Below are 25,299 nucleotides of genomic sequence, written 5' to 3'. Positions count from 1 at the left end.
GATAATGACTAAGGTTTATACACTGCAAAACTGAGTTTCCAATATAACTCAATGCCATTATCAATATAAATTTATGCAGCTACAAATACAAAACAAACTGGAAAGAATATGACGAACCTGTAAATGTGGAAATAAATCCTTTTGTTGTTCACGTTGTTTAGCAGAATTAGAAATAATAGAACCTGTAGCTGATGGTGCTGGGTAACATGGAGGTATACGATTAACAAGTTCAAAAGATGAATAGATGCTATTCAAAATGTAGTCTGTTCTGGTAGGATCACTGATCATGTTAAGGGCAAAAGATGGACCAATTATAATTTTACATATTTCATATTTATGCATTACCTTACTTCCCAAATAAAGTAAGTATTGACCAAACATCTAATTATTCTAATTTCAACATTTAAATCATTCCAAAATTTAACATTTTATTTATAGAAGGGTGGATTGAAAAGGAATGCCTCTTAGTTCAAGTTCAGCACTGGATGCAAAAGAAAGTTCTGGGAATTAAAAAAACTAATAGTTTTTTAGTTAGTAAGTGTATAGCAACATTTCTTTGATGGTTGTTCATTTACAAGTTACACTGTTTTAAATGGAAACACCTTTGAGCATGCAGTTATTGAGTTTCTGGATGTTACTGACACTGAATATTTGGGAAAAGAGAATAATCATTTAAATTTAATAAATAGAGGAGGGGGACCATAATCAATTCAGTATGTTAATGCTGAAATACTGGATGGTCTCAAAAAAGAATCAAATGAGTAATGCTCACAATACAGCAATGTTGCATCAATACAAGTGTGATCTCACTGCAGCTATGCAACAGAGGTTCTGCATCCTCCCTTAGCCTAGATTTTACCCAAAGCAACTTTTTTCCCCTCTTCCCAAAGCTTAAAGAACATATCTGAGGCAATAGATATGATTCCAGTGAAGAAGCGAAAGCTGTGAAGAGGTCACTTAGCTGAAAGAATTTTTTTGAATGGCTTGTTGTTGTTGTTATTTGGTTTTTAGGAGCATTAGCAACTAAGGCCATATTGCTCCAGGGATATGCGGTGGTCATTCCAAGAAATTTCCGCATCCTCCGTATCTGGTGGTCACGGGCTCGAACCCCGGTCTAATCAAGAAGCATGTGCTACGCACTGCTGCTCCTGCCCACCTGGCTACGGAGGCGTCCTTTTGAATGGCATACAAAAATGTACTAGAAATTTATCAAATTGATGAGGCAATTATATAAAAATTATATATCAAATTAAACTTAATCTACACGTTTTGTTTTTTCTTTTAATCTATCACTGTTCCTTTAAAAGTTATGTAATAAGAGGCATTAATTTTCAGCACACATCTCATGGTAATGAAATTTTATGTAAAAGAATTAACTGTAGTATGCAAAATCAATTTTTATATTCAGATGAGTGAAACCATCTGAAGGTAAAAATTATGTTATGTAAATTCGACAAATTTACATTAATGTGTAAAATTATCAAGCTAAAATATGATTGTGTAAAAACTTTGACGCCAGGTTTATTTTACTGCAATAATGCTTAATTATTTTTCAAATATAGTAATGTAATCACTCTTACAACATACTGAACCATGTTTTTTCTTTCATAAAGATTTCTTTTTCATTTTTATAGCACATATTACCTAAACATGACAATTTTCACTGTTCCAGTTTTAGGCTTTAAGAGTAATTTTTGTCTAAGTTGTGACCAATAACATCTAGTCACACTAGGCTTAAAATGTATAACAAAGAGTAAGACTGTTCTGAATATCTCTAACATCTTGTCCTTAAACTTAAGAGTATTATAGTTACTAAAAATATTAGAACAGGAGTTGTATATTGTTTTTCTACACAGCCAGTTTCTGCAATATTCCAAATACTATGATCTGCAATACTTGTAGATCATAATACTCAAAACACAGAATATCTAACATTGGCTGCTACCCTCAAAATTTTTGAATCTTTAACGAAAAAAAGAAAAAATTGCTGACTCAGCACTCAACTCTACTTCTTTCAGTTTTTGGGTAAACCACTCATAAGTAGCTTCTTTCATGTTTTTATTCTCAAAAAACAATTTGCGAACTTGATTTTACATATTAGCTATTACATATAATTGCAAAAGCCATTCATTTTTTCCGCTAAACCAACAAACACAGCACGTCTACAAACATTAAGCTTTTAAAACTCAATAAAATTAACAAGATCAATGCATTAGAAAATTGTTCATGAAATAGATAGGTTAAAAAAATTCAAGCTTTGATAATTGTAAAAAATTAACTGCACTCACATTCATAGTCAGTTTTAACTGTGCAGTTCAAATTGTAGTTTTAATTTGCGTGATTTTCAGTTTCAAAATCAGCCTGTTCAATTTCCAGTTTCCTTTTTCGCATGCTCAGCTTGAACTGAGCAGTTAAAACTGAGCTAGAAACTATGCACATAAACCTTCATCAAAATTTGGTGAAAAGTGAAAGGATACAGTATGAATGATGTTTGTGACAGCATCTCTAAATCTTCTTCAAAAGGAAAAAGCTGCTGGTAGTCACACATAAAACTGAAAAATAATTTAATCCTCAGTTCCATTTTAGAAAAAAAAAAAAAATCAAAACATTATACTTTATATTTCTGGGGAGAAAAAATTCTCAAATTAACTTTACTATTGCTAGAGAAGAAACAAATCTGATACTATCTGAAATCTGAAACAAATCTGACTTGATCGCGTGTCAACGTACTGACATATGGTCAAGTGAAAATTTTATGCTGTTACTGTACACAATTAAGTGAGCTTCATTATTTACTTTTAAGTAATCTGAGTAGTTACTTTCATGCTTGAAAAACCATAAATGCAATTTTATTACATATAAAACTGTGCAGCAAATGATGCATGTACTATGGGACTATGCACACAATCTGAATTAGTGCACACAAGTACTTTCTAAACATGAAGAACAATGAATTATAACTGGCTTTTCTCTGAATGTAAATAAGAATCAACATGTGTCACATGATGCAATGGAAAAATGATCAATGTCACTAAGAAACACAATACACTATGCTTTAAAATTATATTCTTTGCTTATATGTTTCAGAAGTACTTTAATTTATGCTGGCCTGACTCAGCTATTTTCCTATAATGGTGGAGATGCTACTCCTTAACCCACATGTTGGTTCCCACTTGGGTAGGCACTTCCTGTACATTAGACATTTTAGTATCTTGAATCCTTTCATGGAGGATATCCTGGACCTCTAATAGTCCTACAAGTGTGAAGGTTTGGAGTAGAGAATTTGGTTGCACTGTAAAAACAGTTCACATGTGTCACCTGAATAGCACCTACCTTGGTGATTCAGGATTTCCATGTGGCAATCTAATCTGGCATTAGGAAATACTCAGGCTTCCCATGCAATCACCACTGAGAGAACACTGTCATATAAACCTCAGAAACCACAGTGCCTATTTAATTTTTCCTTTATGTGTATCAGTAACCTTCCATTGACAGTTTTGAATGTGTGTCCACTACATGATGGTTCTCAAACTTTTATTCATAAAGCATCCTTAGAATTAAAGATGATATATTTGTAGCAGATGGAAATGAGAGTGAAATCAACAACCAAGAGAAATACATGGACAGGAAATGGTAGCGAGGCTTCTTACGCTGATCCGTGAAACAGCAGAACGATGACAGATGATCATATTTGCAGCACACAGAGTAATTACCATCAATCTGAGTAGAGATTTTACTTATCCTGTGGCACCTCAATTCAGAATTGTTGCACTACACAGATGCACTACTAACTTGCACACTTTCTTGAATATCCATCAGTCATGATGGATATTCATCAGTCATGATTTAAATGGGAGGTTCAATCTTTAAATCTCTAAACCAAATTGCTGTTTTTCTTCCCCTGAAAATTAAAACTCTGTCCATTTGGAATAACCTTAATTTCTAATCTTTCTTAAAATTAATCTATCATAACAGCTTCCCTTTTATTCAAATCCATTTGTTTTCTTCCTTTGTTTCAGATTACTTTTCCAGCAGGTATTTATAAAATATGACTTAACATGTTGGCACTAATTGGCACTAATAATATTAAGAGTAGGAGACTGGCAGAATTACTTAACAAGTACAGGTCACTGTTGAACAAAAGCCGAGAATTAGGGTTGAATTTGAAAGTGTCTGCAATTCTGCCCAGACACGATAGGAGGGAGTATATGATGAGAGCCTTGTCGATCAATTCGGCCCTGGAAAGATTGTGCAAGGCTCAAGGGGTAGAATTTTTTTCAGCCTGGACTGTACTTGTTAACAGGAGAGATTGCTTCTACAGGGATGGGATACACTTAAATAGAAAGGTTGCAAGAATATCTGCTGATGCTATCGAGGCAGTGTTAGGTGGATCGGAAAACTGCTAGCTTGGGGGGAGACAAAGACCAATAGATTGACAGTAGCCACTGGCAGAGGTGAAAGAGATTCTTGCACTGTTTCTATTAGAATGAGCAGAAGCCTGAAAAACAAGATGCATGGTATTTCAGAGACTGCTGGGAGCCATTGTGGTACAAGTAAACACATGGGTTGTGTTAGGGTAGCTAAGAATAGAAACAGGTATACTTGCGTGTACACCAATGCTAGGAGTTTAGTAAATAAATTTGATGAATTTGAGGTATTGCTCAAAACATCGAAGGCAGATATTGTTGGGATATCAGAGACGTGGTGTCACACAGATATAAGGGATGCGGAACTGCAATTTGGGGAGTACAACGTCTACAGAAAGGATAGACAGGATAGGAAGGGGGGAGGTGTTATGCTATTAGTTAAGAAACACATAAAAACCAAGGAAGTGAAGCCAGTCGATATCGCTGGACAGTGCAGTGTGGAGTCAGTTTGGTGTGACATAAACATTGGGAGATCAAAATTGAGAGTAGGAGTGTGTTATAGGCCTAATGACTCTGATGAGTATAATAAGGAACTGTACAGGGAAATAGAGTGGGCCAGTAAATCAGAGTGTCTTATAATGGGAGATTTTAATTTCCCAGATATTGACTGCAATTTGGGGGCTGGATACTCACACACTAGCAGGGCTTTTGTGGATTTATCGGATGATTGTTTTCTACATCAGCATGTTCGGGAGGCAACTAGAGGGAGTAATACTCTTGATTTGATTATCAGCAGTGATTCTTCATGCATTAAGAATCTGCAGATAAATGAACCACTAGGTGGCAGTGATCACAGTGTGCTGAAGTGGGATTTACTCAAAGAGGTAACTACCATTAGGGGTAAAGGGAAGGGTTATTGCTTCCGTAAAGGCGACTACGATGGACTGAGACAGTATTTAAATTCTATACAGTGGGACCAACTGATGATGTTACCAACAGCAAATTCAAAATGGGAAGCATTCAAAGAACTTATCTTGGAAGCTACTAGGCTTTACATACCAACTAAGAAATATTGTTCAAGGTTTAGGCCAAAATGGATGTCAGATGAACTAATGAGGCATATGGCAGAGAAGAAAAATGCATGGGATACTTAACAAATTAACACATGACACAGAAGCCTATGATAGATACAAGTTGATATGCAACCAAGTTACAAAGGAGGTTAGGCAGGCGAAGGCAGATTACGAGAAATCCTTGGCAAGGGATGCAAAGAAAAACAGCAAAGAGTTCTTTAGTTATGTAAACTCTAGAAGGAAAGGGATGAATCAGATTGGTCCACTTGATATTGATGGGTCAAGTGTTGATGATCCTGCTCAGGTGGCTAACAAACTAAATGAATATTTTGCATCGACATTCACACATGAGGAGTTATTCAGCGAGGGGAATGCCAGAGGTGTATTCAACTCTAGCAGTAAGTTACAGAATCTTGAAATAACTGGGAGTAAAGTGGAGGAGAAACTGTTGAAGATAAACACAAGAAAGGCACCCGGGGTGGATGGGATCTATCCAGTTATATTAAAGGAGGCAGCAAAGGAAGTAAGCAAACCCTTAGCCATAATTATGAGAGCTTCCTTGGACTCAGGGGAGGTACCCATAGACTGGAAATGTGCAAATGTGACCCCAATTCACAAAGGAGGATCAAAGGCTGACACAAGTAATTATAGACCTGTGAGCTTAACTTCTGTTCCAGGAAAATTAATGGAGGCACTGGTTAAAGATGCACTGCAGGATCATTTAGACAAGACTTCAGTTATAGCTCAGACACAGCATGGTTTTGTTAAGGGGAAGTCTTGCCTGACCAACTTGATTGGATACTATGATGCAGTCACAAAAGAACTGGATGCAGGGAATAACTTTGATATTATATACTTGGATCTTAGAAAGGCTTTTGATACTGTTGCACATGGAAGACTGCTACACAAATTGGAGCAGTGTGACATTGGAGGCAAATTGCTGCTATGGATAAAGGGGTGGTTGAGGGGGAGAAGACAGAGAGTGGTAATCAATGGACACTGCTCATCGTGGACTGATGTTATTAGTGGAGTCCCTCAGGGCTCAGTGTTGGGTCCATTATTGTTTTCTGTATTTATAAATGATATTGATGATGGTATATCGGGATTAATGTCCAAGTTTGCAGACGATACAAAGGTTGGCAGGGTTGTCAAGGACACTACTGACACTATGCTGCTGCAACAGGATCTGGAAAGGTTGAGCAGATGGGCTGAGAGGTGGCAAATGAAGTTTAACATTGACAAATGTAAAGTACTACACATGGGAAACAGCAACCCCAGAGCAACGTATCAACTCTGTGGTACAACACTGACAGTGGTAGAGAATGAAAGGGACTTGGGGGTGGTTGTGCAGGCAGATATGAAGTTCTCTGAGCAGTGCAGATGGGCTGCAAGAGTAGCTCATGGAGTATTGTCAATGATATACAGGAATTTTTCCAGCAGGGATAAGGAGGTGATTATTCCATTGTATAAGGTGATGGTCAGGCCACACCTAGAGTACTGTATACAGGTCTGGAGGCCTCATTTCAAGAAGGATGTAGAGCTGCTGGAACGAGTACAGAGAAGGGCAACAAGATTAGTGAATGGAACAAAGGGGTGCTCTTACGAAGAAAGGCTTAAGTTTTGCAAATTACAGTGTCTGGAGACTAGGCACCAGCGAGGTGATCTGATAGAGGTGTATAAAGCCTTGAATGGTTTAAGCATGCTCAATGCTGATGGGATTCTTCCTCTAGCTCAGAATAATCACCTGAGAGGGCATAAATTCAAATTGAGGAAAGACAGATGTAGGATAGACGTGCGGAAATTTGTCTTTAGCCAGCGGGTGGTTGGTTGGTGGAACAGACTTCCATCCCTTGTGGTGGAGGTTGATAGCCTAAATAAGTTTAAGGCTCAGCTGGACAGGTATTTTGAACGAACAGAGGGGTGAAGTGGAAGTGGTTTTTTTTTTTTTTTTTTTTGGCTGATGCCGCATAAGCTTGCTTTCTTGCATCAAATGCCTCTACTAATGCTAATGCTTATGTTATGGATAAAAATAATAAATAACAATTAAATCTTTTTTTGGGCATGACACCTCTGTGTATGATGCTCAAAGCCCAACATGGTTTCATTTAAATAAAATTTGAAATAAAAGTCAAAAGAAATCTCACTGAAGAAGCATTAAAATGAGACAAAACATACATAAACTGAGCTGTGAGGACTTACTTTTTTTCTATAACAACATCTGTCATAGTGTGAAGGAAATCTTCAAATGCAGGCACTTCTTCAGTGTGATCCTTTTCAGAACTGCAGTATTCAAAAAAGGACATCATATATGTAAACATAAAAACAACACAGGGCTGAACAAACTGATCACAAGATTTTAGGTAACAAGCATATAATGGTCACAAAATTCATATAAAAATAACAGCTAAGTTATTACTTTATTAGATATATCAAGGAGAGATGACAACAACAAAAAAAAAAAAAACTGTATATTTATTTTACTGTATTTTTTCAATAAAATGTCCTTTTTGATTTCCACTTACTATTTTATTTTATTGTTTTACTAACTGTTTAATCACTAGAGGAAATCACAAAATTTTGTCTAGTAATTAATCAGGAAAAAATAAACATTTTTAAGTAACAAATATCTGTTGCTGTTTATTGGAAATCAAACATTATTATGATCAAACTCTATGTACATAGGTACAACTTGTGTTATAGGATATTAAATAACTTGCAACATACGACTTAACTCAATTTTTCAGCAAAAAAAAAAAAAAAAGTATCAAAATCAATGGTCAAGACTCAATTAATTCCAATATAGTCCCACTTTATTAGTAAAATTTGTTCTAACGTTTACCAGGGATATATTTTTTAAACATTTCTTAGGACATATATATATATACATATATGCATTGTTAGCACCTATTCTCTTTGCCAAGTCTGTCTGCATATAACATCTCCCAATGGACGAATTTCATAAAATTTTATATTCAGTTCTTTTAGAATGATTTGTCAAGCCATCACAAATTTCATTAAAGTCACACAATTATTATTATTTTTTTTTCCAGTTTGTATGGAAAAAAGAAATTCACAGATTAAATGGGTTTTAATACAGTATTGACCATCCATACATGCGTTGTATACAGGCAACTCTGGGTTTACGAACATCACAATTCATTCAAAATTCTTAAAGTCGCCAATAGATAGTTCCTTATAAAAACGAAATGCCAAATGTATAGTGAACATAACTTTAACATTTAAATAAATAAACTTTTAAAAATGTATTTATTACAATAATTATCAGAAAATTATTATATGATAATTATACTGAACTATTCTTGATTAATAAACTAATCTAGCCAGTAAGAAAAATGTTGAATTCTGATGAAGATATTGAAGAGTAAAAGGTGAATACATATGTATGTACAGTACATATATACATACATTATAATACAACATATTGTACAGACCATTCGATGTTTAGTACATGATTTTAATGCTTTAAAATGGCTGCTAACGTATACAATACGTATCATAGAATCTCAGGAATGCAAGATACACATTAGCATTAATAGAGGCATATGATCAAGAAAACAAGCTTATGCAGCATCAGCTAAAAAAAAAACAAACAAACAAAAAAAAAAAGCTCCGATTTCAACCCTCCGTTTGTTCCAAATACCTGTCCAGCTCAGCCTTAAATTTATTTAGGCTATCAACTTCCACAACAAAGGATGGAAGTCTGTTCCACCAACCAACTATCCGCAGCTAAAGGCAAACTTCCACACATCTATCCTACATCTGTCTTTCCTAAATTTGAATTTATGCCCTCTCAGGTGATTATTCTGAGCAAGAGGAAGAATCCGATCAGCATTGAGCATGCTCAAACCATTCAAGGCTTTATACACCTCAATCAGATCACCTCGCAGGTGCCTAGTCTCCAGACACTGTAATTTGCAAAACTTAAGCCTTTCTTCGTAAGGGCAACCCTTGGTTCCATTCACTAATCTTGTTGCCCTTCTCCATACTTGTTCCAACAGCTCTAGATCCTTCTTAAAATGAGGCCTCCAGACATGTATACAGTACTCAAGGTGTGGCCTGACCATTGCCTTATACAAGGGGATAATCACATCCTTATCTCTGCTAGAAAAATTCCTGTATATATCATTGACAAGGCACCATGAGCTACTCTTGCAGGCCGTCTGCACTGCTCAGAAAACTTCATATCTGCTTGCACAATTACCTTCAGGGCCTTTTCAATCTCTACGACTGTCAGCGTAGTACCACAGAGTTGATACATTACTCTGGGGTTACTGCTTCCCATATGTAGTACTTTATATGTATCAATGTTAAACTTCATTTGCCACCTCTCAGCCTATCTGCTCAACGTTTCTAGATCCTGTTGCAGCAGCATAATGTCAGTAGTGTCCTTAACAACCCTGCCAACCTTCATATCATCTGCAAACTTGGACATTAAGCTTGATATACCATCATCAATATCATTTATAAATACAGAAAACAACAATGGACTCAGCACTGAACCCTGAGGGACTCCACTAATAACATTAGTCCATAAAAAGCAGTGTCCATTGATTACCACTCTGTCTTCTCCCACTCAACCATCCCTTTATCCATAGCAGCAATTTGCCTCCAATGCCACACTGTTCCAATTTTGCAGCAGTTTTCCATATGCAACTGTATCAAAAGCCTTTCTAAGGTCCAAATATATGATATCAAAGTTATTCCCTGCATCCAGTTCCTTTGTGACCACATCATAGTAACCAATCAAATCGGTCAGACAAGACTTCCTCTTAACAAAACCATGCTGTGTTCGAGCTATAACTGAAGTCTTGGCTAGATGATCCTGCAGTGCTTCTTTAACCAGTGCCTCCATTAATTTTCCTGGAACAGAAGTTAAACTAACAGGTCTATAATTACTTGTGTTGCCCTTTGATCCTCCTTTGTGAATTGGTGTCACATTTGCACATCTCCAGTCCATGGGTACCACCCCTGGGTCCAAAGAAGCTTCTCATAATTATGGCTAAGGGTTTTCTTACTTCTTTTGCTGCCTCCTTTAGTATAACTGGATAGATCCCACCCACCCCAGATGCCGCTTTTATGTTTATCTTCAACAATTTCTCCTCCACATTCCTCTCAGTTATTACAAAATCATCTAACTCACTGCTAGAGTTCAATTCACCTCTGGCATTCCCCTCGCTGAATAACTCCTCATGTGTGAATGTAGATGGAAAATACTCATTTAGTTTGTTAGCCACCTGAGCTGGATCATCAACAGTTGAACCATTAATATCCAGTGGACCAATCTGATTCAACCCTTTCCTTCTAGAGTTTACATAGATAAAGAACTCTTTGCTGTTTTTCTTTGCATCCTTTGCCAAAGATTTCTCATTATCTGCCTTTGCCTGCCTAATCTCCTTTGTGACTTGGTTACAGACCAGCTTGTTTTGTTTGTTTGTTTGTTATTTGGTTTTTAGGAGCATTAGCAACTAAGGCCATAATGCTCCGGGGATATGCAGTGGTCATTCCCTGACCTTTCCGTATTTGGTGGTCACGGGCTCGAACCCCGGTCTAATCAAGAAGCGTGTGCTATGCACTGCAGCTCCTGCCCACCTGGCTACAGAGGCGGCACACAGACCAGCTTATATCTATTATAGGCTTCCATGTCACCCATTAATTTATATGTATGCCGTGCATTTTTCTTCTCTGCCATGTCTCATTAGTTCATCTGACATTCATTTAGGCCTAAACCTTAAACAATATTTCTTAGTTGGTATGTAAAGCCTAGTAGCTTCCAAGATAAATTCTTTGAATGCTTCCCATTTTGAATTTGCTGTTGGTAATCTCAGTCGGTCCAACTGTATAGAATTTAAATAGTCTCAGACCACCGTAGTCGCCTTTACGAAAGCAAAAATCCTTCCCTTTATCCCTGATGGTAGTTACCTCTTTGAGTAAATCCCACTTCAGCACACTGTGATCACTGCCACCTAGTGGTTCCTTTATCTGCAGATTCTTAATGCATGAAGAATCACTACTGATAATCAGATCAAGAGTATTACTCCCTCTAGTTGACTCCCGAACATGCTGATGTAGAAAACAATCATCCAATAAATCTACAAAAGCCTTGCTTTTGTGGATTTATTGGACATAATAAACAAAACATATAACGAACAATGTCTTGAACGGAATTCATTCATAAACTGAGAGTTGCCTGTATATTGTTATGTAAAACTCATGAATGTGGTTGCTTGTGGACTCACAGAGTGAAAACTGAATTATGACCACATACCTAATACTGTGTTGGGCTGCCATTCATACAGATAACATCTGCTATTCACCTACTCATTAACTCCACTAGATGTCTGAAGAAGTTTATAGGGATTTGCAGCCATGCTGCCTGAAAGGCTTACCAGAATAGATGATGGTTGTGTGTCCATATACCTCACTTCCCGTTTGAAAACATCTCACAGGTGTTCAATTGGATTGAGGTCAATCAAGATGGGTGATGTCTTGACTGCATTTCTCAAACCAGTTGTGCACAGTGTGAGTCTGATGACATGGCACATTATCGTCTTGGAAGCTCCCGTTTGTCTGGGAAAAAATGCAACAATGCAGGGTGCACAAGATCTCCTAAGAGCTGTCCATGGACCTCACCAGTGAAACATTGGTCTATATGCACAAGGGATCCTAGTTCTTGTCAGCAAAACATGCCCCATATTAAGCAACCACTGCCACCTGCCTGGATAGTGGGCACCATACACGATGGATACATGGACTCGTGTTGCTTGCGCCACACATGAAGGTATCTATTGGTATGTTGCACCAGGTATTTGGATTTATCTAACCAGCACACTTATTTCCAGTCCTCCAGTGTCCAATCAACATGTTGTTGACACTACAGCATTTGTCATTGATGATAAACAATCAGTGGCGAGGAGAGGGTGTTTCTTGAGTCATCTGCTGTGGAACTCCATGCATCTGCGTGTACGGCACATTATTTGGGATACTGTTATGGGATACTGCATTCCCCACATTATATTGCGATGTAAACTGTTGCACAGTGACTTGCCATTGAGCATGTACAATGCACTGCACCCTTCCCTTATCACGAACATCCACCTTGCATAATCCTTTACAGTTCTGTTGGTGGGAAGTGGTTTGGCTCATTTGACACAATTCTTTGTACAACTTAACCACAGTGGGCCATAAACAACTGACAAGACATACTGTTTCCAATATGGAAGCACTTGATGCAAGAGCTCCCACAATCACACCCCTTTGAACCTCCATGATATCTTTACTAAGTCCGACAACTGCTACTTTATCACTTTTACTTGCACAACCAGATGGAAATTACCAATGTGTAGGAAGCTGTTCAGCTTTATATGCTGTGAGCTATGCAGTAGTTCATTATGGATGGTGTGGTCATAATAAATAATATACAATTGTAATTAAACTTAATGACCTAAGTTTAGAGAAAATAAACCTACCAAATTTTATTGAGTGTCCTATAAAGTTATAATCTTAATAATTAAAAAATAGTACCTTGTCTTGTGGTTTATACACAAATTTTTCACCTTAGGCTGGGTAATTTTGTAAGAAAACAATACTGAATTTTTACTAATGACACTAAAACTGAATACCTAAATTTAATGAATTAGCATTAGTAGAGGCATATGATGCAAGAAAGGAGCTTATAAAGCATCAGCCAAAAAAAAAAAAAAAACCTTCCCATTTCACCTATCCATTCATTCTAAAAGTTTGTCCAGTTCCTCCTTGAATCTATTTAAGCTATTAACTTCCACAACAACAGTGGAAGTTTGTTCCAGCAATCAACCATTTGCTAGCTAAAGACAAACTGCTGCACATCTATTCATTGAATAAATGTGCAGCAGTTTGCCTTTCTAGTCTATTCAACATGTTATGTTCATCACAGAACTACAACAAAAAGTTAATTATTTTTATTTAATAAAAATATTTTTCAGATTTAACCAAAAATAAAAAAACTGACAAAATAAAAGTGAGAAAACAACGAGCACTTTTATATTATGCAAAAAAATTCGCAAGGGATATGGAATATCTCACCACACTGACATCTGTTCAGATGCACTGATACTGTCAACATTTTAAATTTCTTGCTGATGTGGTCATTGAAAGGTATGATGACATATGCTATAATAATTATAAACAAAGACAATTCTCTGCATACATACCGTCACTGGAAAGAAATTTAAGGAGAGCTAACTAATATTAATAATACCTATATAATAATAACTATACAATCTGTTCCTACCTTGGAACCTTCTTCACTGGTGTTAATATCATATACATATTTATTCTTTGATTGAGGTAGTTTAGGATGATTTGAATTAGCACCACGACAACTCAGTCCTAAACGAAAGATCTCAATATATTCCTTTCAAAACACTGTGCTTAAAGCAAATACTTCAAATTTCATAATGAATAACCCAATGAAGGAAATATACGGCTCACATAAATTGAGCCTCAGTACAAGACCCACAAGGGTTAAAGTGTGTGTGAAGTGGGTTTTATTTGAGAAGAATTAAAATAAAAGATACAAATTAAAATTGATAGCCTTTTTGCAAAAAAAACGTGAATTCTGCATTAAGTCTGCAAAAGGAGATAATCAACTTTAAATGTTTATTTTCATTTTAATTCTTTATGTACATTAAATCATATGGTATAATAGGATAGTCTCAAAATAAGCCTTTTCCATTTCATTCATTTTCTCACTTCATTAATAGTATTTTAATTTAGGAATTTTTAAACAGTTAATAAGTAACAGCTCTTTTCCTGCCAAAAAAATCTTTACTGTTTCTAAGACTAGGTTTAGTAGTAATCAATGCCTTACACAAACAGTAAATTTTAAATTTTAGTATTTAAATACTAGGGCCCCTGAAATCAAAGGTTTCTATGAAGTCATGAAAGGCAATTAAATACTATTACGCATTGAACACGTAACTGATAACCACCTATTCAGCAAATAATGGAAATAAGATCAACAATCACTACAGGAAGACCCTGTTAAATTGAAGTTCAAGGGACAAAAATACACCCATTTTGATTTATGAGTTTAAAGTACCAGTACAATATGTTAGTATTAAAAATTTTTTCACACACACTCTTATTAACACTATATTGAATTTTTACAATTCAATGTTAAGAATCTTTTAGTTTTGTTGTGACAGAAATTTGTGAATAGATGCGTTAATTTAGTCAATATGATAAAGATAATTAAACACAAAGAATCTGAATAACTTTTTTTGTATGCAATATCATTTTGCTAAGTTTCATTTTTACAGCCTTTACTAATCATACAGCCTGGTGTATATAAATTGTATGGTAAATTAAGTATTTTTTTTATTATGTATAATTGTACATACCTGTTAAAGAGGAAAATATCCATATTTTAGGATATTATTTTTTTGCATAATCCATGCAAAAAGGTGACTTTTTTTTTTCTTTAAATGCTTATTATCTTCATGTCCATCAGTCTGAGTGGAATAACTCCTGGTGGATGGATTTTTTATGAAAATTTATATTTGGCACTTATAAGGAAGACTTTTTTAAGTCATCCCAAATTTCATTATAATCTGACCAACTAGCAATCTGGCAATTATTATTAATTTGTCCATTTGTTTGCATGTGATAACTTGATTCCTAGTGGACAGATTTTCATGAAATTTTATATTTGCTCTTTTAGAATGATTTGTTGAGCTATCTCAAATTTCATTAAAATCAGACCAATAGAAATCCAGCAAAAATTAATAATATTTATTTTTTTCATACATGTCACAGGCTATCCATGCACTATAGCTGAAAGTACTGATTATTATGTTTGCTGCAGTGAAGTGAAATCACTTTTATATATTATTAGTTAATCAATTAGTAATTAATTGATAACAAGATAATTAGTTGTTTACTATTCACTTGTATTAATCACAAAAAAGTTCAATTAATTTAAGAAATAAAAATCTAATGCACCTAAAATGTGATGCACTTCATACATTAACTTGTTTTATTGGTATTGTCACTTATTCAGTGAACTTTAACTTAGGGCAGACTGCCCTTGCATATTACAGCTATATAAGCTGGTAGCCAAATCTGACATCACTTTAGAACATTTCAAAAATGTATGTTTGATTACAGCTGTGAAATTTTGCCTTCATTGTGTGGAATTTACTTGAAAGGAAAAGATTACACAGAACTATATGCTAAACACAACTAAAAAGAATAAAAAAAAAACCCACTGATTTTCAGTGCATTAGAGTTTTAAAATTCACATATGATAAAATTTTTATATATTTTGTCTTGGCTTAGCAAAGTATTTTGAAAACAAGATTAAAGACAAGAAAACAAGACTATTCTATAAATGGCAACCATTTACATGCATAAAAAAAAAAAATATTAATTACATATAACCAAGGTAAAATTTCAAAATTGTAATCAAACATTTTTCCAGCTGTATCCACACAATGAGCATTTATAAATTCATTCCCAGGCATTTATACAAAGTCACACTGGTCTTCACCAGTTCAAGCAAGTGCCATATGGCTAGCTTATGCAGCTGTAATTTGAAAGGGTAGCCTGCACACAATTATGAAGTTTACTGAGTAAGTGACAATGCTAAAAGAGGGGAATGCCAGTTTTATGCATGGATTAAGCTGCAAATAAAATCCAAAAATATGGATACTCTGCCTTTCACACAGACTTTGGTTATTGGAGGCTTGAAGTGGTGAAACCCATGTTTCGTCTCTAGAGCAAAGTTTCCGGCATCCCCCTGCCATACTTCTCCTTCAACCCATGCACAGTACTAAGTACTATAGGTTTTGATACCTTTCGTGTTTGGGGTTTTCATAAAAAAAAAAAATAAAAAAAAAAAAAGGTAAGTACAATAATGCACAATAAACAATACAGCTCTTGTTTTAACATGTTCCCACTGGGGCATTCATTTAACAATGAAGCCTAACAGACAGATAAGACTGATGACTTTTATTTCCCAAACAATGTTTTTTTCATAATTTGGTTCATTTAAGTGACAAATAACACAGTATGTGCAAGAAAAATGGGTTATCATTTGTTTTTTGTGAAAATTTGATAGCGACCCACTGGTGGTTCACCCCGCCCTGTAGCACTAATTATTGTCAATGAATGGGGATAGAAGTCAGTCAGTCGCCAATGCGCACGCTCGAATTACTTCCTGGTACCGCAATGAGCATTGTTTTCCAATTTGTTCGTACTCTGAGACTGAAAATAGTTATTGCCTCCACATTGACTTCATTTCAAATGTGCACATGTGGAGAACATTTCATTTATCACCATAATCTAGAGATTGAGGTAAACTCTTTAAATATTTCGAATTTTCATTTATAGTATTTATAGATACCTATTTCTAAAATGTTTCGAAATGAATCCCTCCTCTTTTTACGGAAAACGAGCTAAAGACAAAGAATGTTTGATGAATATAAGTGATAGTGATGATTCAGATGTACCTCTTTTGAAAGAAAAAGGTGCCCAAAAACATGATGAAAATTGTCCAGGGACATTGAGAACAGAGTTGGACTTGTGGACAAAAGAGAAGCCACAATACATGCATAGCATGACTTATAGATATATGAATTTCGTGGATTCGACATGCTGTTTTTGGGGAGGTGGATAGAAATGTAAAATTTAAAGGCAATGTATACAGTAGCAAATTTTTGCTATAGTTCCATTCCATTTCATTTTAGATTGAACATCAGTTTTGGCAGACTTTTCAAATTAGAAAAGCTATTCACGAGTTGCAGGGCACAAATAGGATTTGAATTTCATCGTAAACATACTTCAAATTATCAGTATAAAATGCCTATAGAACTCTGTTAGTAGGAGAATGGTAGTGAAATATGCTCCATTTTGAATAATCTGATATCAAATTAATAAGGTTATACAGCCTGCTAGTTATCTGGTTTGCTGCTAATACATTTCTTACACAACAATAATGCATTACAACAATACACAAAGAAACACAGACAGATATGCCTTCTGCCTTAAGACTACATATTATTTTTTATTACTTATTTGATATAAAAATATGCAATGTTCTTACCTGGCTTCAATAATAGGATGTATGCAGCTGGAAACAATAATATCCCTAAATGACTTTAGGAGACAAGACTTGGCTAACGACACTTTCCTTTTGCAGTTTTCTATTTTTCTAAACAAATCAGGATGCAAGCTTAAATTTCATAAATGTTCACAAAAATAAATATGAATAGCAAAACAGTTAAAAATAAAAAAATAAAAATAATAAACTGAAAATGAAATTTCCAAGTTGTTAATGTGAAATGATACTTAAGTGAATACATACAAATCCTGTTTAGCTCTGTTTTCAATTTCCTTTTGTAGAGGTGGAAAAACCACTTCATAAAAAGTTGCAATCCTGAAATTAAGACACATTCTCTTGATTTCTGACCATTTGTATTAACAAATCAAAAATACTTTTCAAAGTTATATAAAAAACTTAAGTTTCACACAAAGTTATTATAGTACGGGAGAGGTTTCATTGACACTTGTTATCTATTTGTTACTGATTATAATGAGGTTTAAGAATGTTAGTTTAACTGTAACTTCTAGAATAGACTAGAAGACCTTACATTAAAGTGAATTTCTTTTAATGATAATTCCGACATGAAAGGCTGATCAACCCATGGTGTTTTTGTATTGTAGATACAGTAAACCCTCGATTTAATGGAACCTGATATAACAGATTTCAGATTTAATGGACTGGACAAATAATAATACAGTAATGTACATATTAATCCCAACCATATTATTTTTTTTTAGGTTATACAAAACTTCAGTGTTGTTATTAATTAATAATTACCTACTTTTATTCTTATAATCAAATTCAGGAAATTGTAGCCAGGAAGTTGTTTTTTATTCTTTCTGAAAATGTGTTCAAATAGCTGTTTTCCCAGATTACAGATAAGAGCAGGCAGCAACTTGCGAGCTGAACGTGACTCGGGATACTAAATTGTAGGTCTACCGACTCGCTTTGTTTCGGTCTCAGTCTGACTCGAGCTATCATGAGGTCAGGTTGCATACAGTGTTTCTGTGATTTCTGAATTGTGACTTTATTTATTAAATAATTTTGCAATCCTTACAATTTAAAATGGCATCAAGTGATAGAGGAGTTAAAAGAAAGCGTGTGAATTTAAATGTGGCACAGAAATTAGAGCTAATTGAGAAATTAGAACAAGGCGTCTCAGTAGCACGTGTTTGTGAAATTTATGGTGTAAAAAAACAAACAAACTGTTTCTGATATCCATAAATCAAAGGCCAAATTGCAACATAATTTTATATTATACAGTACTGTATATTGTATTAAAGCTTTTTTTTTTACATTAAGAACAATAAAAAATGCCAACCCAGGTTACCTTCGATTTAATGGACTTTCGGCATTAACGGGCACCCCTTCTCCCCTATTAGTCCATTAAATCGATGTTTACTGTATGTTAATTAAGTATAACATAGATAAGTGAAATTTTAGTTAATTTTTAATTTCAAGTTATCATATTTAGTCTGAAGTGGGATGCACAAAATTTAGTTGTGCTGAAGTTTGAAAAATCCACACTGTAAGAAACATGCAAAACATCTTTACACTTGAAAGAAGGCATTGGCTCTATGACAATTAAAATAATTTTAATTCTGAACAACAGAATTGTAATTCAGAATAAAAATTAGAGCATATTCTGCAATTTGGATCTATCAGTTTATCTACAGCTCTTCATCTGGCATGAGAAAAGTATAGATGCAAAAAAAAGTTACACTAATGCAAAATACTGAAAATGAGCATTCAATGTCTGTATGGTAAAATCATAGGAGAGCATAGCAATGGAACAGTATCTCTGCAGTGAGTTGAGGTTACGTGGTTCCAGCAAACCTGGCTTAAGTTTATATGGTTACATGATATGGGTGATACTTACACCAAATGAGCGTAAAGCAAATACAGAATATCTTTGTTAATTCAATATCAGATTATTTGAAATATAAAGTATTTCAAAGTCACTACCATTTTCCAAAAAATGATACAATATAGGGTTTTATATGCATTTTTTGTTCAAAATACATCTCAAATTCAAAATCTGAATTGGGGCCTGCGACTTATGAATAGCTTGCTACTTTTTAAAAACTGCTGAAACCCTACAGGCAAACATCATTATGATGAAAATTTGAGCGTATATTGCACATACTATCACTATACAGTATGTGACATCTTTACGTTTCTATTAATTTCCCAAAGAACTACATAGAGAATTCATGTAACTAACTCACATTATAGGTACACGTGTAATCCATTTTGTATACAGCTGCAGGAGTGGGGGGGGAAGAAACCATTGATCATTAATTAATGATACAAAATGCATGATTTTCCAATGCAGGTGCTGTGCATCTTCAAGTGTCAGTATGTACATGCTCAGTTTAAGAGAAAGAATGATAACAAATGTACTTTACAGAAAAAATTCCTTTCATTATAAGGAATTCACAAGGTATATCAAATCATCTTCCTTGCAAGTAATAACAAAGAGTGACATTTTTTCCCTCTGGCATTGCTGCTCACTCAGTTACATCTACATAAGCTGATTAATTGAGCACCTGATACAGAGAGAGAGAGAGAGAGAGAGAGAGAGAGAGAGAGAGAGAGAATGCCAGGCATGTGGATTGAGTTCTCAAAATATACATTTGATTAACTTGTGAAATTTTAGCTTGTTTGTGTGTACTGGTCAAATGGTGTATGCAAAAAAAGTGAATGAGCAAAGAATTCAATTGTTGTCTAAAGACTATAGTAAGGTGGCATCTGCTTAATCTATAGATTATATTCTTAAAAACCTATATGTTAAGTGGATGGCAAATGTTTACAGAAATCCATGTTACAAAGAAAGAAATGTACCCCTACTAGTCCAAAATTTTTTTCGCTTGAAATTATTGATGATGTATCTATAAATCAATAAAAATGTAATTTTATTTGCATAAACAATGCAGTATATAAATTACACAAAAATACAGTAGTATCAGTTTTTAATGATACACATACTAAATTAATGACAAAAATATTAAATTTTTGTTATTAATCATTAATGTTGCTAAAAGCAAAATTCATTTATTACTTAAATGTCAATTACAAAAAATTTAAATATCAGTTATGAGATTTATATCATTAAAAACAGGTTATACATGTGAAAACTGCTGAATGTTAAATCTCACTTTTAATAAGCCAACCTTTGCCACTACTGTGCTAATTGCAATAGGTCAAACTTTCTTTAAAGTCTTATCTTCTAATTGGCAAAAATTAAACAACTTTTTTTGTCATCCATTATGATTAAAAACTGCATGTAGTATTATTGTATAAACTGTTGAATTCTTAATGGTTTAACTAAAGCTGAAAGCACATTGTTAAAGACTGAAAGCACATTGTTAAAAGAACACTGAACAAGGAAACAAATAACATTATAGGTGCTAATATTATGTATAGTGGTGAGAACAATACTGACTAGTCACCAAATCATGCTTATAGCAAAACAATTTTCATTGTTTTGCTATATAGCAAAACAATGCTTGTTTTGCTATATAACAAAACTTTGCTATATAGCAAAACAATTTTCATTGTTTTGCTATAAGCACATATCATAAAATAGTATGTACATGCAGATGTATGCAGTAAGATGTGGCATATGTACCAGGAGATATGTATTTACCAAACATACATTAAACACATCTGTATACAAAACTATTTTCCAAAAAGTGACACTGAGAATGTTATCAGTTAAGAAGTAAGTGACTAAGACCACTTTGACTGCTGAAAGAGGAAATGGATTATTTCTAGTAATTTCTTGAGTTAAAAACAAGGATGACAGTTTTATAATATTCAATACACAAATGATTCTCTCAGCATCCACCTTAATGTTTACAGTTTATTTTCGTGTCAATTTATTTTTTACCTATCTCCAAAATCTTCTCAGTGACAAAGCAGGTGGAAAATTTTTTTATCACAAATACATAGGAATTTATTCAATATTTAGTGACATTTAATAAGATGCCTAAATAAATATAGGCATCTCAATTTAATGTTTCCCAGTTGCACTGCTGCAGTTCTCTAAGGTGAATCTATACTCTTCTCCTCTCAAGGCCAGAATCTTATTTTTACAGCAGTTTGTACATTGTCCCTATACACCTGTCAAATAATCACCATTTGGATATTTTTAATAGTACAAAAAAAAAAAAAAAAAAAAAATGTAAATTTAAATTTATTCAATATTCCTAAGGCTATGATACAGTTCAGGAGTGCATCTGTAAGGCAATAGATTTATTTTAAAGTGACAAAAATTCTTAACTTACTTTTGTGTTGTTTTCTCTTCTTGGAAGGAAATACAAGCAGGTGGATAAACATCCAGAAAGGCACTGAGAGTTGCACTGGTATCAACTATATAATGAATTACATCTTCTAGCTTTTCCCAAGGAATTGTGCTTATTATAGGAAGAGGGACAATTTCCCCTATCTTCTTTATTTCACTATGTTCTAAATCACAATCATTGTGTAAACCAAGTATTCCTATGATTCTGTCAAATATCTAAAGTGATTAATAACAGATGTAATAAATGGAGAGAATATTTTGCACAACTGATAATATTTTATATGAAAATTTTACTTATTACATATATTATAATTAAAGGGGTTTTTCTGGGAAGGGGTGTGGGGATAATTTCTGTTCAACTTTAAGTTGAACAGAAAAGTTAAGTTCATTCACCTGTAAAATACTATCCAATATTTTTGGTAGGAAACAACACCCTGACTTTACACTCAACCTATACTCCATTTCATACGGCTAAATGAATTTTTTCTATATAAAGTATGTTCACAAGCCAATTTGTGTGTTATGTTATCTCAACCTTAAACTGAAATTGGGAAGCAGATGTGTTTTGCAAGACTTTCAATATTTTCAAGAATATTGAAAATCTTCGCATTTTAAATGCAATGCAGATTTTCTGATAAAGCTCATTATTCTCATTTAAACAGTTATACAAAAAGTCTCATGGTTGAGCTTTAGCAATCATTGTGTCATTACTGAAAATCCCTTACATTTTCAATGAGTTATTGTTTAGTGTGCCCCGCCAAGTATTGGCATCCTCAAAACTGTGTTCACTGAAGGTACAATCATTTCTGATTTCAACATGTTTTTCAGAACGACTTTACTCCTTTTCTCACAGGTCAAAATTGACAATTTTTTGTATTGGAATTTTTTTGAAAGAAAAATTGAAACAATGCTCTCTCAAACTGATTTCCTGATATTTATAGTGGAGGTCTCAGTCAGTTGCCTTTATTATCCAATTTAAACCCTATGTGACTATTTCCTATGGAGATATTTCAAAGATAGTGTTCAAAACTAATTCCAACACAGCTAATGATTTAAAAGAAAATAAGCAAGAAGTGTTTCCAATCTAAAAAAACTTTGCACACTACCATGACTACAACATCTTGATGAAAACATTTGTGTTCATCACTAACATGTCCAGGTTATGTGGGAAAAAAGTAAGTGAGAATGGAAGAAGTGTATTTTCAGAGACTTATTGCAACCAAGATTTTGGTAGGTTTGTAATAAATTCTCAACCGAGATTTCATAGTTGTCTGTTGTTGCCCCAAAAAATGCTCAAAAACTTTCTCAAAGGATTTCAAGCTTCCATTTTCAAAGGATTTAACACTTTTTCAAAATATTCATCTTTCAGAACTCTCTAATCTGTGCACTGATGAATAAACCTTCTTTAATTTTGGTATCACTAATGCATGGAAATTTTAGTTTTAAATATCAAAAACCATCTCCATTCCTATCCATAGCTTTTACAAAATTCTTCATTAGACCTATTTTTATGTAAAGTGATGGTAAAAATGTTTGTTCCCTCAGCTACTGGTTTACAGATAACATTTTTCTTTCCTGTTACAAGATTCATGCAGGAGGACCAAACTTAGTTTCGTAATGAATGGATTTTGCTTGACTGTCTCATATTTGTGCAAAAAGCAACAATATTTTAACAGCTAGACTGTAGACCTAAAAGAATCCCGATAACTGAAATTTCCACAGACATTGCCACTTATATTGTACTGTACTTTAAGAGAATATACAGGATTCTCTTAAGGTTCTCATAGGATTCTTTTATGCAGATGATTGTTTGGTATAGATGGATAATATGATTCCATTTGGAGTGGCACAGCTTTCAAACTTAATTTCAAAGTGTTGATGAAAACTTCCATTCTTGTTCCTTATATTCTCTTTCAAGGGTTTCAAGCAGTTCATCATCATTACAGTAACAAAGTGAATATTCCGTAGCAGAATATTAAAAATGCTCTTTTTGTTGTTTATGAAATACAGTGAAGTTTTATCTTTTAGTACAGTAAATTCCATTCCTTCAGCTGAAAATCTTAAAAACAGATTAAAATCACGTGCAAAATAATTTAATGCCTTATAAGATGAGGTTTGCTTGGGTCTGGGCATTCATATTCTGATCCAGAGCTCACATGACTGTTTCAGTTGGTTCATCCATGTTTTCCTCTTCTAATAATCAGGTTTCTGGTAGAACAGGTTGTTCATCAATGTGAACAACTGGTCTAATGGCTGATGGGATATTTGGATACTCAAATACCCCATCTTTTCCCCCGTTCTTCTCTTTCCATCCTTGAATTTTAGTTATACAAAAATACCAGTCTGACATGATTGGCTGGATCCTGCCACACAATGTGAACAGTGAATGGCACAAATATTTTACACTTATTTTTTAAACCAGCATTCAAGATACAAAAGCATAATTAGTATAGCATATATGAGAGCCCAATTCTTGTTTTGATCACCTAATTTGCAGCTAAAATAAAGTTCATATGCTTTCCTTAAGTTATACAGAGATTTAGTTTTGTAATCACCACACACAAAAGCCATCTAGGGAATTAACGAATGGAAATGACATTTTTAAAACACATTCAACTCCTAGGTTCTTCAAAAAAATCTTTTAATTCCCATTAATTTTATCTTCAAAGCAAGCAAGCAAGACCTTGCTTTGAAGAAAAATTTCTGTTTGGATTCCAAAATTCAATATACAACATTATCAGGTAAGCCAAAACACCAATCACTGATACCTAAGTACAACTGGAAGTTATGGGAAATGATCCCTGAGGATTAATTAACATTTCATCTAACTACAACTAACTACATCCTTTTTTTTTTTTTTTTTTACTTAACATTTCAAAAATCCATATACCTTGTTAATTTATGCCCAATAATGAAATTTTTTGATAGAAATATGGTGTACTTAGTTTTTTTTTAAATGTAGATTTTAGATGTGCAACCTGCTTTCTCCAGATACCCTTAGTTTCCAAGGTATTTCACATTTCTAGTTTTCACACATTTAAATTTTTCTGTATCATTTCATATTAGTTGGACTAGTGATTGAAAAGTTCTGGAGTCAGAAGTTTCTAAATCTTGCTGCAGTGGTCAGTTTATAAAAAGAAAGTGCAGAGATAAAAATGTTGCATTATGCAAAAGCAAAAAAATAAAAAAAATAAAAATAAAATAAACCATCCCAATCACTGATATTACATACTGCTTGAAAATAAAATTTCATGGGGACCAGTTAACTACCAGTGAGAATATAGCTCCCTTACTTGCAAAGGCAAATCCCTGTTAGAACACCATGCATCTTCTTGGTTGCCAGAGTACACTGAATGGAAAACTTCATTTCTGTTTGTATTATAACCCTTTCCACCCAAATCTTTCTCATCCAGAAACACATTTAAACTCTTTTCCATCTGTAATCCTTGA

General features: G+C 34.1%; 1 protein-coding gene across 1 annotated transcript in view; it reads right to left on the bottom strand.

Annotated features, from left to right (window-relative positions):
* Positions 1-25,299, bottom strand: part of LOC150079438 (activating signal cointegrator 1 complex subunit 2) — a 167,230-nt gene that overhangs the window by 80,597 nt on the left and 61,334 nt on the right. Inside the window, exons 7-12 of the mRNA XM_090383069.1 lie at positions 21,833-22,065; positions 17,805-17,876; positions 17,544-17,651; positions 7,640-7,720; positions 2,478-2,552; positions 118-280 (exon numbers count right to left, since the gene is read on the bottom strand). Coding sequence (XP_090239195.1) covers positions 118-280; positions 2,478-2,552; positions 7,640-7,720; positions 17,544-17,651; positions 17,805-17,876; positions 21,833-22,065 — 732 coding nt within the window. The remainder of the gene's footprint in view (positions 1-117; positions 281-2,477; positions 2,553-7,639; positions 7,721-17,543; positions 17,652-17,804; positions 17,877-21,832; positions 22,066-25,299) is intronic.

Source organism: Mastigoproctus giganteus, chromosome 10, assembly GCF_048544385.1.
Source record: "Mastigoproctus giganteus isolate SK-2022 chromosome 10, ASM4854438v1, whole genome shotgun sequence".
NCBI lineage: Eukaryota > Metazoa > Arthropoda > Arachnida > Uropygi > Thelyphonidae > Mastigoproctus > Mastigoproctus giganteus.
Note: the sequence above shows the minus strand (reverse complement) of the source record. Positions and strands in the feature narration are given on the sequence as shown.